Below are 16907 nucleotides of genomic sequence, written 5' to 3'. Positions count from 1 at the left end.
ATAGCGAAAAGCAAAATTTAAGATAATAATCATAGAGGAGTGACTGGGAAGATGTCTCGAGGTTAAAAGCTCTAGTTGCTCTCATACAGACTTGGGTTCCCAGTACCTGCATAGGGTGGCTCACATCTGCTGGAACTACATTTCTGGGGGGGATCTGAAGCCCTCTTGTGGTTTCTCCAGGCATCTGCACACATACACTCAAGCACTCAACCAGCCTTTAAAACTAAAAAACGTAGATGAGTTTGTAAACTTTGAGTAGTTTATCAGGGAACAGATGAAATCAGCACCGGGCAAGAAGCCCGAATTTATCCTTTCCGGACTGTTGACTTCTTTATAAAAGAATTCGGCCAGAGTACACTTAATGTATAGGTGGAAATTTACTGCGTTACAATGACCATTCTCCAGTCCTGCCTCTTTATTTTGCAATCATAAACATTCTATACAATTAATGAGTAAAGGTGGCAGAATCTTGTGATCAGAAATGGGGGGGGGGGTAAAGTCTTGAAACTTAAGTAGTTTTTTTTTTTTGTTTTTTTGTTTTTTTTTTGTTTTTTTTTTGGTTTTCTTGCTTTGAGGCGGGGCCTCACTCTTTAGCCAATGCTGCGCTCGAAGTCGCAACAATTCTCTCGCCTCAGCCTCTAGGAGTTCCAGGATACAAGTATGAGCCATCAAACGACTAACTTCTCAAATTCTGCTAAACAACGAAGAAGATATGTTTATAAAAATTGAAACAGGTAAATAGTGTGAACTATTTAAATAAACAGCTGATGAGGGCGGGACGGAGATTTCGGAGGTCATTTCCGGTGCTCGGGTGGTTTCCGGAATCAACAACAGAAACAGCCAATCAGAACCTTCTCACGGGAGCCAATAGTTGAGCAGATTACAAACAGCCAATCCAGGAGGCGCTGTCACTGTTATGGTCCTGTCAGGGCGCCGGCGTCGTGGTGCTTGGGTGCTCGCCACCGGCTGGGCTCTGGTGCGACCTCGTTAGGAGCAGCAGGGTGGACTGGCTCGCGCGTCTCCACCCTCGCCCCAGCCAGCGCCTCCTGGCTCGCAGGCCGCCCCTTAGCAGGTCGTCCCCGAGGCCCGGGCCCAGCCGCTCCCCAGCACCTTCGCGGGCTCCGAGGCCAGCGGAATGCAGCCTCCGGGCCCGCCCCCGGCCTATGCGCCTGCCAACGGGGACTTCACCTTTGTCTCTTCGGCGGACGCAGAAGGTGAGGCCGAGGCTGACAGGGCTTCGGGGCGGGGGTGGCAGAGTGGGGACTCCGCCCCTGTGATCCCTAGGCCTTTCCGGAGGCCTCGGGTGACTAGGGAGGGTGCGGGGTGCGGACTCTGCGTTGGGCCTCACCACCCAGGCTGCGGGCTGGGTCCCCGTGTGGCTGGTTCACAAGTGAACCCGCTGATCTGTGTAAGGTTTCTGAAGTGCTCCGCTCCGCAGTTATTCAAAAGAGAGAGGGATCTAAGTGAGAACAAAGTGGAGCTGTGTTGGTCTGCTATTAATAGGAAAACCTTTTACCCCACCGAGGTTACTTTTTGGCAGGTTAAGAGGAACTTCCTTCAAAGGAGACCTGTTTTTTTGTTGTTTTTTTTTTTTTTAATTGAATTTGATTTCTTGCCTAGATCCCTGTGTCCACACAGTTTGTAGTGTTTGACCACAATATTCAGAAAACTGGATTTAGGAGGAGCATTTGAAACTTCAGGAATTCAATGCAGTGTCCCCAGCAGCCTCTACAGACTTGGCTTGTATAGTTTTGAGCAGGCAATTGTTCTTGCTCAAAAGAGCAGAAGGGGAAAAAAAAAGATTTTTCTGCTGCACGGGATCCCCATCCCCCACCCCTTAGTTCAAGTCCTTGTATCCCGACTTTTCCATCTGCTAGTGTTTTGGCTTTTATTTAATTTTATTTACTTCCCAGGGACCAGATTTAACTGCCCAATATAAAAAAGTTGATTGCGCTGTAGAACAGTTCAAGAGGCCAGGGCATATCTGGTGGTGAACCCCTTGGATCCCAGTACTTGGAAGGCAGAGAGATACCTGAATTAAAGGCCAGCTTGGACTACATTACAAGTTCTCTGCTCGACAGGATTACATATTGAAACTCTGTCTCAACAAAGTAGAAAGAAAAGAAACTTCAGTTTATAGAGATAATCGTAAATTTTCTCAGAAATCTGATTTCTATAAATGTGATTTGTTTCTTCCTTAATTTTTTTATTCTTTTTTGCTTTTTGTATTTTTTTCTTTTTCTTTTTAACAGTGAGACAGGGTTTCACTCTGTCACTCTGATTGGCTTAGAACTCTATGTAGACAAGGGAGCTTACTTCAGGGATTAAAGGCATAGACTACCACATACAGCTCAGCTTCTATTTTAAATTTTAGTCTGAGACAGTCTCACTAAGTCACTCAGGCTGGCCATGAACTCAGCATGTAGCCCAATATTGCCTTGAACATGTGCTCTTTCCTGAGCCTCCAGAGTAACTGGATGTCCTTAGTTTATGTCAGACAAATAGATAATTTTGTATCTGGTTTATGTCTATAGGCCAGCAGAATTAATATTACCTGCCACACATCTAGGTATAATAATCTCCCTTCCTCTGGGTTTATAGTTTATCAGTGTCCCTGAGTAAGTCATAAACATATTAATATTTTAGAAGCACTGGCTTAAAATTTCATAAAAGACTAAAAGAGAAGAAAAAAGTAATTCCTAACTAGATCAGAGAAATCCAGGCAAGGTGGATCACGTCTGTAAGCACTGCCCTTGGTAGGCTGAGATTGGAGGACTAGCAACAGTTAAGGACTAGCATGGACTAAGGTGAGACCTTGTCTCAGGAAAACTTTATGGATATGATATTTTACAAAATGTATCCTGTGGATAATGTACTCATGAGAACAAGGTAAAAATTTCAGTGGGTTGATAAATGCTATACAAAGAACTGACTGGGTAGCTTACTTGATACTAGGCAGGAGGCTCTGAGTCTAATCTCCAGCAGTATATAAATATTGTAGGTATGGTGATTCATCCTAGCATTTGGGAGGTAGAGCAGGAAGGTCCAAACTTCACCATCATTCTTGTCTAAGTATTGAAATTGGGGTCAGCCTGGGCTACATGTCTTAGCCTCCTGAGTGCTGGAATTACAGGCATGTTCCATTGTATCTGGCTTGCTGTTCACCTCTTCTGTTTTGCTTTGTTTTGTTTTTCTCTAAAATTCATTTCTGTAAAATGAAAAGTAGTACAATGTTTATCATTGATTAAAAAATTTTTATTGATAAAATTTGAAGATTATAATAGCAAATATTCACAGAGATTGGCAAATCATAGCTACTTGAATATATATATTTATATATTATGTATTTTTATATATATATATATACATATATATATATGGTTCAGATTTACATATTTCACCCTGGTTTACAGTTTTGTCTTCTCTTCTAAGATCTCAGTGGTTCTATAGCAGCTCCAGATGTCAAATTAAACCTCGGTGTAAGTGGAGATTTCATCAAAGAATCTACAGCAACGACATTTCTGAGACAGAGAGGCTACGGCTGGCTTTTGGAAGTCGAAGATGAGGATCCTGAAGATAATAAGCCACTTTTGTATGTGAAAGAATATGTAATTTGTGTTTTTAAGACCTAATCTGTAGGATGCTTATGTTTTTTGATATTTTTAAAGACGGATGAGGAAAATCTTAGCTTTTTTGGTGAAAAATAATAGAGATGAAATAGAGAGCTTTGGGAAGGAATAGTGGGGTGGCTCAGCAGTTAGAGTGCTCCCTGCTGTCTCAGCACTCGAGAGTAGTCTAACACCATATCAGGGATACAGCTGCCTTAGCTCCAGCTCCCAGGGTCTGACACTGTCTCTGACGTCACACACTTAGAGAAACACACACACAAGTAAGTCTTTAACAACAGCAGTTTTCAGTTTTACTAGTCTTTTTACAATCTGATGCAATATAGGTCAGCTGAGGTACATGCCCTTAATCCCAGCACTCAGAAGGCAAAAACAGGTGGATCTATGCAAGGTTGAAGTCAGCCTGGTCTACAGAGAGTTCTAGGAGCCAAGGCTGCACAGAGAAACCCTGTCTCAGGAAAAAAGCAAACTGAAGCAATTATGAAAGGTTTCTTTAACCTGGATAGCAGGGATTTTGTTCGTTTTCTTTTTTTTCCAAGTCAGGGTTGGAACTTACTCTGTAGACCAGGTTGGCTGTCACTCAGAGATCTGCCTACCTCTGCCTTCCAAGTACTGGGATTAAAGGTGTGCCCCAGTGGTTGTCAGGAATTTTTAAAATGGGGCCTGGAGAAGTGGCATAGTGGTTAAGAGCATTATTCACAGGACCAACAGGACAGTTTTAGGGGATCCAAATTCCTCCTTCTTTTAAAAAAATATTGAATGTATATGAGTACACTGTAGTTGTCTGAAGACACACCAGAAAAGGACACCAGATCCCATTACAGATGGTCGTGAGCCACCATGTGGTTGCTGGGAATTGAACTCAGGACCTCTGGAAGAGCAGTTGGTGTTCTTACCTGCTGAGCCATCTCTCCAGCTCCCAAATTCCTCTTCTGAGGGCACCAGGCACTCATGTATTACACAGACATACATGAAGATAAAACACTCATAAACAATCTTTTAAAATGCATAAAACTGAAAACCAGGCTTTTTTTTTTTTTTTTTGGTTCTTTTTTTTCGGAGCTGGGGACCGAACCCAGGGCCTTGCGCTTCCTAGGTAAGCGCTCTACCACTGAGCTAAATCCCCAGCCCCTGAAAGCCAGGCTTTTAATATGCTTGTAATCTTAGTATTTGAGAGATAGAAACATGAGAATCAGGAGTTTACCCCCAGAAAACCTAGACCTAGGTCCTCTCTCCAAAGGAATCCATGGAGAGTGATGGAGTAGAGAACACAACCCCTTCCTCTGGACAGGCTGAGTGTGCACAGGCACTTTGACTCACACAGAGCTGTGCAATACTCATGCAGACAGATACACACTCACATGTCAGTAAATAAATGTATCTGTAAAACAACAAGGTCCACTCTACCGCCACACTCCTATAATCCCAACACTCTGGAGACAGACCAGCAAGGATACTTGGCAAGACTCATGCACACAAACACATGAGCTCTGATCCCAGATAATCAGTGTCATCTAAAAGCAAGATTCTTGAGTAGTTAGGCTGAAATTCAGGTTTCAAGTTTAATTATTTCCATGCAATGTAGCAATCTAGCACGCACCTTCATCCCAGTGCTGGGAGAGGCGGGTCCCAGAAGTTTTGGTCTCATTCCATACTACTAACAGTTTCAAAGCACCAGCAACCCGAGATTGGGAGACTCTTAACATCTCTAAAGTTGAGGTATTCCTTTTACCATGGACTCAGTCTAACATGTACTGAAATACAGATGTTGACCTATGGATATCATACTGTCTTGTTTAAAGTTCCTTTAAATCTGTTTTACTATTCAAAATTACATGTTTTAAGACCTTATTTTTGAATTATAGGGAAGAATTGGACATTGACCTAAAGGATATTTACTACAAAATCCGCTGTGTTTTGATGCCAATGCCATCGCTTGGTTTTAATAGACAAGTGGTGAGAGACAATCCTGACTTTTGGGGTCCACTGGCTGTTGTTCTGTTCTTCTCCATGATATCATTATATGGACAGTTTAGGGTAAGTATACCTCAGTTTATTATGGACGTTATATCTTTTTATGAGACTTAAACGTTAGGTTGGTGGGCAGTGCTGGTGCACCTTTTTCATCCCAGCGCTCAGAAGGCAGAGGCAGGCTGATCTTAAAAAAATGTAATTATATATTTACTATAAAAACACATTATATTTAAGACATTTTGCCCTATCTATTTTACTCTTATTTGTTCATTCCTGAAATTGTTTCATAATGATTTAATTAAGGAGTACCTTGGACTAGTTCTTTTTCAGTTTTTGCACTTTTTTTTAAACATTTATTTATTATATATAAGTACACTGTCATTGTCTTCAGACACACCAGAAGAGGGTATCTGATCTCTTTACAGATGGTTGTGAGTCACCATGTGGTTGCTGGGATTTGAACTCAGGACCTCTGGAAGAGCAGTCAGTGCTCTTAACCACTGAGCCTTCTCTCCAGCCCAGTTGTTGCATTTTTCAAGACTTATTCATTTTACTTTGTGTGTTTTGTCTGCATGAAAGTATGTGCACTAAGTGCATGCCCTTGGATTGCCTGGAGCTAGCTTTGTCTGGTTTGGCCATCCTGTGGATGCTAGGACTCAAACCTGGGTCCCTTGCAAGAACAATACTCTTAACTGCTAAACTGTCTCTCTAGCCCCAGATTTTTCAAATTTTATTAAGTTTATTTGCTTTTGTTTTTTTGAAATAGGGTTTCTTTGTGTAGCCCTGGCTGTCCTAGAACTTGTTCTATAGATCAGACTGGTCTCGAACTCAGAGATCTGCCTGCCTCTATCTCCCAAGTTCTGGTATTACAGATGTACAACACTATTACTGTTGATTAATTCTTTTATGATTCATTTTGCTATTTTTAGTTATATGTGTGACACAGAAGCAGGTGGATCTCTGTGAGTTGAAGCACAGTCTGGTCTACTATCTCAACAAAAAACAAAATTGTATCTCAAAAAATGAATGTATATGTGGGTATGTGCATGGTGTGCTGGTAACTGGGAAAGTCAGAGGCGTTGAATTCTACAGTTGAAGTCATGCCCAGTGTGAATGCTGGCAATTTGGACTTGGGTCTTCTGGAAGTGATGTGTGTTCTTGATGACAGCCATCTTTTCAACCTCTACTAGTTAACTTCGTTGTGTGACTAAATACCTAGCAAAAGCAGCTTAGTGAAGTAAGTATTCATCCTGGCTCTCATTTCAAAGCGGGGATGACATCATGGGAAGGCTTGCTCTTCCGTTTCATTTAGCCAGTGCTCATGGAATAATGCCACTCATATTTAGGGTAGGTTTCCATATCCATTAATCCAGTCTAGAAACTCCCTCTCAGATAGACCGTGGTCTGTTTCTTGGGTGCTTTTAAATTGTCTTGTCAATTGATATTAGGCCAGATGTTGTAGTGCACACCTTTAATCTCAGCACTTGGGAGGCCAGCCAGGTCTACATAGCTGGTTCCAGAACCCTTGAGAATAAATACATAGTCTCAGGTGAGACCTTGTCTCAAGAAAGCAAGAAGAAAACAAAAAAACAAAAATCCCAAACATGTTCCTTTTGGACATGGTCTTTATCACAGCCATAGGAAAGCAAACAAATATAGGCCTTGTGCTTTATCCCTGAACGGTATATCTAGCCCAATTTTTATGTTTTTATTTTTGGGGGGCTTACTCAATAGCCTAGGCAGGCCTTTATCTTTTGATCCTCCTGCCTCAGATTTTTGAGTATTAAGATACAGGTATGGGGGCTGGAGAGATGGCTCAGTGGTTAAGAGCATTGACTGCTCTTCCAGAGGTCCTGAGTTCAATTCGCAGCAACCTCATGGTGGCTCACAACCATCTGTAATGAGATCTGATATCCTCTTCTGGTGTGTCTGAAGACAGCTGTAAAGTACTCACATAAATAAAAATTAATAAATTAAAAAAAGATAGTTATAAGCCCCTAATTTTGCTTATTTTTTAAATCATTAATATGTTCTACAGATAATTTGCAATTATGTAAATATTGTGTTTCTCATCAAACTTAAGTCTAATAAATTTTCAACCCAATTATTACTATTATATTCATTTAATGGTGATTATCCTATTTCCTTCACTTCATCTATGCTTATTAGTAAATATTTTTTAAGGAACAACTACCCTACTTTCCTGTTACTTAATTATCCAGTTATTTACATCAGTATGGGTTCTTCAGATTATTCTAGCTTTAACCATTGGGAGCTTCTTTGGGTTTTCTATGACCTTTGAACATATCCTTTACTTTGTGTATGTGTGTGTGAAGGTGAGTGTGGATTTGTGTGTTTACAAGTGAATACCAGGACACCATCTACTTTGTTTTTTGAACCAGTGTATAAAATTAGACTTGAGATTTGCCATTTAGCCTAGCTTCTGTCCCCATTCCCCAGTGCTGGGATTACAAGCGTATGCCACTTCACCCAGCATTTTGTGCGAGTCATGGGATTCCACTTAACGCTATTTCCCACCTCCATGTTGCATACTTTTTGAATATACCCTTTCTTCTAGCCTTGGAAGCAGTCATTATTCTTCAAAAGAGTCAGTTTTAGTGAGGGAATATTTAGAAACCAAAATCTAGAAGCTGGGTGTAGTAGGAGGCTGAGGCATGAAGACTGATGTAAGTGTGAGGCTGTCCTGATCTTCATAGTAAATTTAAAGGCAGGCTGCACTACAGTGTAAGAATTTGTTGAGGGGCTGGAGAGATGGCTCAGCGGTTAAGAGCACCGACTGCTCTTCCAGAGGTCCTGAGTTCAATTCCCAGCAACCACATGGTGGCTCACAACCATCTGTAAAGAGATCCGATGCCCTCTTCTGGTGTATCTGAAGACAGCTACAGTGTACTCATACATAAAATAAATGAATAAATCTTAAAAAAAAAAAAAAAAAAGAATTTGTTGAAATTGAAAAGGAAACCAAGATCTAGGCAATCAGTATGTTTTTATTTCTAGTGGAGTGTTTGCAGACTTTCCCAGGACACAGTGTTAAATGTATACACATATCTTAAATAAGTTTTAAAGACTTCTTAGGAAGACTGACAACTTATTTGGGAATGACTTTTGCTTGCAGGATATGATGAGCCAGAGGACTAGGAGTAAACATTTTGTCTTCTTTAAAGTTATTTTTTTTATTGTGATCTTGGAATACTGACGTTTCTGTAAGCAGTAATTGTTGAACTTGCATTTGGGTATTAGCCTGTATTACAGTTCCCATCTGTAAGACTTGGAAATGTACTTGAGAACTAAGAGAAGTTCAGACCTGAAATGGGGCCAGCTAAGCTATCTTACATAGCAGAGAATTGAATTTCTCAAAACTCATTTGTTAATTAATGATTTTTTTTCCTCTTTAAGGTGGTCTCATGGATTATAACCATTTGGATATTTGGTTCACTGACAATTTTCTTACTGGCTAGGGTTCTTGGTGGAGAAGTAAGTACTTAATTTTAAAAAGTATTTTTCTTAGTGTTAGTTTTTATGCTGTTTACTAGGCAGACTCGTTAGGTAGCCCTAGCTAGCCTGGAACTCACTGTGTGGATGAGATGGACTTGAACTCACAGAACTCTGCCTCTCTCGAGTGCTGGGACTAAAGGCATGTGCAACAATAATAAGTGGGTCTTAATCCCAGATTGTCTTTAAGTTATACCAGGTCCTTTCAGATGATCAATACAGATACTAAATCTACTCTATAAACATAAGGAAAGAAGACGAGAGGAAAGATCCCTTCTTACCTATCACACTATAATGCTCTTCACAGAAGCATAGAGTTGACAACTGGTCTCTAGCCAGTTCTCCATTGCCATAGAGACTTTTCAGTGTTTCTCAGTATTCGCCCTGTTAGAGAGTAGATTGGGTTTTTGATATTTTTTGAGAGAACATCTCATAGATGAGGGCTTTAGCTTTTGGTCCTCTTGTCTATATCGCTCAAGAACTGGGCTTGCTAATATGTGCCACCACTCTTAGCCAAAAACTTAAAGCTAAATACTTACTTAAAGTCAGCAAACTGGCTACATTTTAAGTGTAAATAGTACATTTTAGCTAAAGATGGCTCTTGTCTTTCCAAAACAGAAATTTTAAATAGTAGCTTAACACATGGCTTCATAGAAGCCAGCCTTTCAGACTGCTTTTCTTCATTCAGTGCCTTATAATGTCTAGTTTTAGTTAAACTGTAAGGAGAGACCAAGGTTTCACACGGGTTGACAGCTGAAAATAGAGTATTTAGTCTTTATACATGAACTGGTCATTAAAAATTACTCGGAGGTCTGCAGAGTTAGCTCAGTGGTTAAGAGACTTTTCTTGCAAAGCACTGGGTTCAATTCCCAGCAATCACATGGATACTTGCCACTTGCTCAGGCACCAGGCATGCATGTGTGGCATAGATCATACATGCAGACAAAACATTCAGGCACACAAAAGAAATGTTTAAAAAACAAATTCCTCTGAATGGATTTTGCAACAACACATTTATGTCATTTATAAAACGTTACTTCTGCCAGATGTGGCACTTGCCTTTAATCCCATCACCCGGGAAGAAGAAGCAGGTGGAGTTCTGGGAGTTTGAGGCCAGCCTGGTCTACAAGGTGAGTTCCACAACAGCCAGGGATACACAGAGAAACCCTGTCTCAGAAAACAAACAAAAAGTTACTTTATTCTGTGTGTGTGTGTGTGTGTGTGTGTGTGTGTGTGTGTGTGTGTGTGTGTGTGTGTGTTACCTGTATTCAATGCAGTGATCTTTATTGAAGATGGCTAGACTCAATCCTGCAGCTAGAGACAAGGTCTGGCAGTGTGGGTTTTGAGTATCAGGACCAGGACACTGGAGCATATTGAAAATATAGTGGTAAGAAGGCTCAGAATATGTAACATGAGATGATAGATTGAAGTACATGGGATATGAGACTTTATGATTTCTTTGTTCTGGTGCTTGTGTCAGTCAGACAAAGAACATGGTATTGAAAAGTGGTTAAAATAAGTATTCTGATTCCTATGATACTTAAATTCATTTTTCAAAATTCACAGGTTGCATATGGCCAAGTTCTTGGAGTTATAGGATATTCATTACTTCCTCTCATTGTAATAGCCCCTATACTTTTGGTGGTTGGATCTTTTGAAATGGTGTCTACACTTATAAAAGTAAGTTATACGGTGTATATTGTGTTTTAGTTTGCTGCTGTTTTTTTGTTTGTTGGTTTTTGTTTGTGAGTTTTTGTTTGTCTTTTGAGACATTTTGACTCTTACAGTCCAGGCTTGCCTTGAATTCAAGTGGTAGGTGTGTGCCAATATGCCCGACTCCAAGTGTCTCTTTAGAGGGAGATTACAGGTGACTATTATAATTAGGTTTCTTTCCTTTTTTAATTACAGAAGTTAAGAAACAGAGCAAGGTTAAATATTCTTAAAATGTGTCACTTGCACCAGCCCACAGTGGCGCACATCTTTAGTCCCAGCGATTAGAAGGCAGTGGCGGGTGAATCTGAGTTTGAAGCCAGGTCTGTAGCTCTAGACCTGGTTCCAGGACAGCCAGGGCCACACAGAGGAACTTTTTTTTTTTTTTTTAAAAAAGGAAGTTGGGGGTTGGGGATTTAGCTCAGTGGTAGAGCACTTGCCTAGGAAGCGCAAGGCCCTGGGTTCGGTCCCCAGCTCCGAAAAAAAAAGAACCAAAAAAAAAAAAAAAAAAGGAAGTTGGTAGATAACTTTTTTAAATATTGTAAATGTTCCCTTTGATACGCAAAATGCTGATTAATTTGCTAATATGCTGCCCTATTCTTTTGTTTTAAAGCTATTTGGCGTGTTTTGGGCTGCCTACAGTGCTGCTTCATTACTTGTAGGTGAAGAATTCAAGACCAAAAAGCCTCTGCTCATTTATCCGATCTTTTTACTGTACATTTATTTTTTGTCCTTATATACTGGGGTGTGATCCAAGTTGTACATGAATCAAAAAGATGGTGTTACATTTGTATTAAGCTGGGAATTCTTGCTGAAGGGATTGGAAAAAAAATTACTAGTAAAATTTTATACATTCCAGATAGAGAGGCAGGCTTAAAGTCTTTTTAAACAATATTTTTTGTATTTAAGTAATTGCAGTTATCTGGGATTTTTTTTTGGTCAGAATTCTGAATTCTGTTTGGTTCTTCATATTCCGCGAATAAATAAAAAGCGTTGTGTTTTCAGATTGTGTCAATATTCACCTGAACACTTGTGCCAAAAGCACCTGCATGGGTAACTGTGTTTCACTTGAAGATAAATCTGACAACATCCTGAAAATCTAAAAGTGCAATTTTTTTCTTTAAAGGATTTTCTCTGGCACCACAGATATCCTCTAGATACCTATTTATATTTATACATATATATTTATGAAGTAATTCTTATTCACAAACTATATTTCTGGATAGCCTAAAATTTAAGATACTAAATCTGATGCTTAAATTTTCTTTAATTTGGCCATTGTTTTTTGTTTAAAACTTAAAATTTGCTTTGTAAATTGTGTGTAATTTTTTAACTAATAGTTGCTGGTGTAGATTCGGTTTGTGTGTATGTTCTCTTAAAAACCAGTTTTGAACGTCTAGACATTTGATTTTAAAGTTTTCTGTTTCTCTTTTTGACCAAAGGAGCAAGAGATATAATGGGTATGGCATTCATTAAAATCATTAATATATAGGAAAAATAATATTTATAGCATCAGTAAATATTTTTAAGTGGTACCTTTAAATCATAAAAGTTACAGGAAAGAGACTTTTGAAGTCATATGGTCTTGAACAATGTTATATGAAGTAGAAAATAAAATGTTTTCCAGCTGTGTGTTTTGTTTTACAATACCTTGTCCTATATTACTTGATACTTTAACGAGTATTAGTTTTTTCTAACAAATTTACAGTTTTTGCTAGGGGAAATATTAAGAAAATTTTATCACAGAAGTTTTTTGTAAATCATGGATTCTGTATACATCTCTAATATTACTTTGTAAAGTAGATAAACTATTTTATCTGTAACTATAAAATAGCAAATCCCTGTTAGCAAATTATTGTATTATTCTTTCTGATATTGCCCAAAAAAGTTAACTTCTGTTCCTGATATGGTATGACATTGTTTCTGTGTGTGTTCCTTAGGCAAGACAGATCTACCAAAACAAACAAACAAACAAACAAACAACAAAAAAAACCAACAGGTAAAAGCCCTAAATAAATAAAACTTAGAACATGGAATGGTGAGAACATGGAATGGTAGTGTAGAGATATCTTTAGCTGCAAAAGCAGCATCAGAAGGTACACATGTCCCTGTGGTCATCTCTTTGTATTTATGGATTATTTGGGTGTCTTACTTGTTCCATTTGTGGTGTTGGATCAAGCCTAGTACTGTGCACATGGCAGGCAAGTCCTGTAATGGTTAAGCACACCCCTCACTCTCAGACATGTCCAGTCTACAAATCCAGTGAACTACACAAGGCTAAGAATAGCTGCGAATGCGACTCAAAACAAAAGCATAAACTTATTAAAAATCCTGAAATTTTTTGTGCAGTTGAATGTGAACTTTATAGATGAGGCTCTTGTTTTCCAACTTGAAAGATTTAGCATCCCGGGGCTGGGGATTTAGCTCAGTGGTAGAGCGCTTGCCTAGCAAGCACAAGGCCCTGGGTTCGGTCCCCAGCTCTGAAAAAAAGAACCAAAAAAAAAAAAAAAAAAAGATTTAGCATCCCTAGTTGTGCTCTTACTGTTGACCCTGAAACTAAACTTTGGGGTCAAGATCAAATTGTAAAATCTTATTAATTGCTGCAGTAGGATATTTTAGGAATATTCCACTTAAAAATTATTTGATTTAAAAAAAAAAAACTTGTAAGTGCATATGATCGGTGATAAGGCTCATCAGGTCAAGGGTTTGCCTCTGCCTGGTTTTGTTTTTTAAAGGAAACAGATTCGGGGGTGTGTGTGTGTAAGTGTAAACAGATTTGTGGGTGAGTGTGTATGTGTAAGTAAACAGGTTACGGGGTGTGTGTGTGTGTGTGTGTGTGTGATTTGAAAGGTCTTAAATTCCAGTCAACACAGAGGGTCGCAGATCTGTCTGGTGCCAAACTCTGGTAGAATAAAATGGTATCAAGGTCAGATTCTTCCCAGCTTTTCATATGCTGTAGGAGCAACATCCTCACCGGTGGATCTCTTGTGGATTCTTTTTCTGGCAACAACTTGTGCTTTGGAAGTGAAGGGAAGTCAAAACGATGCAGGTGACATGTGGCTTGACATTCACAGTTGGGATTTGTATGGTAAGACAGGCTCACCTCTGTGCTGACAGCACAGAATTATTTCCTCTTGCTTGCTTTGCTGTTTCAAGCCGACCTGCCTAGGTCACATACACTGCATGTTCCCATATCCATGCCAACTTGGTCTAAGATGCTTGGATCCCTTGGGGACTTGTGCCCTAGTAATAGATGGGCTTATGTTATCATTGGGCTGAACTAACCACAAGCAAAACGTAAGCATGTGGTTTGTTGCCAGCTTGACTGGTAACCTCATCGAAATGGAACGAACTTTGTCTTACCTAACACTGTGGCTAGTGACATCATCAAGACATCAAGAGCTAGCACATGACATGGTTCCATCTGGATAGTGATGTAATGAACATGACAAAGGACATGTGACTTCTTCACAATCTTGGTTAATGCCACATGGCATTAACTTCCTGTGACCACTGAGCCCTCAGGAACATGCACACTGTTTGGATTTTTACCTCCCTAGATGCCTAGTTAGATCATGGAAATTGGAAACTCCAATTACATGGTTTGTTTTCTTAATATTGAAGATCAATGTATTTTTTATATCAGACTAAGGAAGTAATACCAGACCTTTATAGTAGGTTTAAGAAGAATTGGCAGGGCTGGAGAGATGGCTCAGGGGTTAAGAACACTGACTGCTCTTCCAGAGGTCCTGAGTTCAATTCCCAGCAACCACATGGTGGCTCACAACCATCTATAATGGGATCTGATGCCCTCTTCTGGTGGACAGTTGAAGATAGCTACAGTGTATTCATATGAATAAAAATAATAAATCTGGGGCTGGGGATTTAGCTCAGTGGCAGAGCGCTTACCTAGGAAGCGCAAGGCCCTGGGTTCGGTCCCCAGCTCCAAAAAATAAATAAATAAATAAATAAATAAATAAATAAATAAATAAATAAATAATAAATAAATCTTTAAGAATAAAGGAATTGGCAATTGTTTTGTGTGATATATTTGCTGATTTCTAAGTCATAACCAGCTATGAGAAGGAGCTGACACTTCGAAATGGCTAGACTCCTGTGAATTTGCAGCATCCCAGAACCAAGTCTGGTAAAGCACAGATTGCAAGCAGGACCCAGGACCCAAAAGAATACCAGATGCTTTACAAGCTACTTCTAGCAGGCAGCTACAACAGCTGAAGACAAATCAGCTTGCTTCTTTCTGCAGGAAACTAGAGATGTGTCTTCCTCTGGGTCTTAGATCTTAGTGTCTTCAAGCCTTATTTCTGCTTCGTGTCTTCAAGCCTCTTACTGAGATGGAGTTCTCTTTCCCTTTACTCCATGTTTCTTTTAAACTTTTTTTTTAAGATTTATTCATTTATTATATATAAGTACACTGTAGCTGTCTTCAGACACACCAGAAGAGGGCATCGGATCTCTTTACAGATGGTTGTGAGCCACCATGTGGTTGCTGGGAATTGAACTCGGGACCTCTGGAAGAGCAGTCAGGTGCTCTTAACCGCTGAGCCATCTCTCCAGCCCTACTCCATGTTTCTTGATTTTGTTTCTAACACATTGAGTCCTGGATATTATCATGTTACGTTTTTTAATTTTTACAGTGAGAATGATACGGCCTAAGGAAAAGAACAGGTTGATCCCTTCTGTCCCTTTTTCAGATTATTTGAGATGTTACTGTTTTCTGGATCCTTTACTCTCTAGATGACGGGCACTAAATTTAAAATGATGGTGGTGGTGGTGATGATGTCAAAGACTGTTCACAGTTCATGGAGAAGCTAGAGAGGACCCTCCATATGACAAAAAAAAAAATCTCAATTTCTTACTTGATTTCTACTGGACATTATAAACATCAACAGGATATTGTTCTACTGTGTAATGCTGCTTTTCTCTATTTCCACTCATTCTGAATCCAAAGCATGTTTTTTATACATCATTCTCTGGACTATACAAATCATATTTTTTGAACTGTCTTTTGCTTTTTATAAAATTTACCTAGAAGGGGTTGAGGATTAAGTTAACATTGGAGTGTTTGCTGGCCCTGAATCAGAAGCTCTCTCGGGGAAAAGCCTTATCCAGGAGTTTACAAAGCCCCATGATTTAACAGTATATATACAGGTAATACTAGTTTTTATTATATTATTCTATGTATGTACCTTGGGTTCAGCTTTCTTTTATATACTGTTGCACAGCACCATTCTATAAGCTAAATATCTTCCATCTTCATAAGACCAACAATGTGTGCTTATGAAAGACCATGTGGGGGTTGGGGATTTAGCTCAGTGGTAGAGTGCTTGCCTAGCAAGTGCAAGGCCCTGGGTTCAGTCTCCAGCTCCGAAAAAAAGAAAGGAAAAAAAAAAAAAGACCATGTGGTTCACCTTAGTGATTGTTAATGTTCCTTCATGGGGTGTGGGGGGCAGCAGGGTCATTGGACATTCACCTGAGTATTCAGCCACTTCTTCCAGGTACTTGTATGCTGTTTGCTCTAATTACACATGGTGGCCTCTAGATCTTAGGGGAGGAACTAGAGTATTTAGGCTGATGTCTAGGGAGAGAGGGAAGGCATTCATACTGGGTGAAAATTTTGTAGTTCAGCTGTTTAACAGTCACCCACACTCCTATCAGCTCTGTAAGTAAACCCAATAAAGTCATAGATTCCCTGTGGTGAACTTTGGTGAAAGTGAAATTTGATTGTTGAAAATATTGAAAATTTGATTGCTGGAAAGAACCCAGATGCCCTTTAACAGAGGAATAGATACAGAAAATGTACATTTACACAATGGAGTACTACTCAGCTATTAAAAACGATGACTATGGGGTTGGGGATTTAACTCAGTGGTAGAGTGCTTGCCTAGTAAGTGCAAGGTCCTGGGTTTGGTTCTCAGCTCCGAAAAAAAAAAACAAAAAAACAAAACAAAACAAAAAACGATGACTACATGAAATTCTTAGGCAAATGGATGGAACTAGAAAATGTCCTGAGTGAGGTAACCCAGTCACAAAAGAACACACATGGTATTCACTCAGTGATAAGTG

The 16907-nt window shown here is 39.6% G+C and overlaps 1 protein-coding gene across 5 annotated transcripts; it reads left to right on the top strand.

Moving 5' to 3' along the window:
- Positions 1–924: 924 nt before the first annotated feature.
- On the top strand, positions 925–12455 carry Yipf4 (Yip1 domain family, member 4). Of its 5 annotated transcripts, none has more exons than XR_015621977.1 (6): positions 925–1214; positions 3433–3592; positions 5492–5663; positions 9018–9095; positions 10680–11223; positions 11336–12455. XR_015621977.1 is itself a non-coding variant. In NM_001009712.1 (6 exon segments), coding segments are annotated over 6 exon segments (741 nt in total). In that variant the 5' UTR covers positions 937–1135; the 3' UTR covers positions 11575–12455.
- Positions 12456–16907: the final 4452 nt, after the last annotated feature.

Source organism: Rattus norvegicus, chromosome 6, assembly GCF_021556685.1.
Source record: "Rattus norvegicus strain SHRSP/BbbUtx chromosome 6, alternate assembly SHRSP_T2T, whole genome shotgun sequence".
Lineage (NCBI taxonomy): Eukaryota > Metazoa > Chordata > Mammalia > Rodentia > Muridae > Rattus > Rattus norvegicus.
The sequence above is the reverse complement of the archived record's forward strand: the minus strand, read 5'-3'. Positions and strand labels throughout refer to the sequence as shown.

Coding starts and splice junctions, on each gene's coding strand:
- Yipf4 (XM_087553663.1), top strand. CDS start 1,136: ATGCAGCCTCCGGGCCCGCCCCCGGCCTATGCGCCTGCCAACGGGGAC. Junction 1,215..3,432: donor CTCTTCGGCGGACGCAGAAG/GTGAGGCCGAGG, acceptor TTCTCTTCTAAG/ATCTCAGTGGTTCTATAGCA. Junction 3,593..5,491: donor GAAGATAATAAGCCACTTTT/GTATGTGAAAGA, acceptor TTTGAATTATAG/GGAAGAATTGGACATTGACC.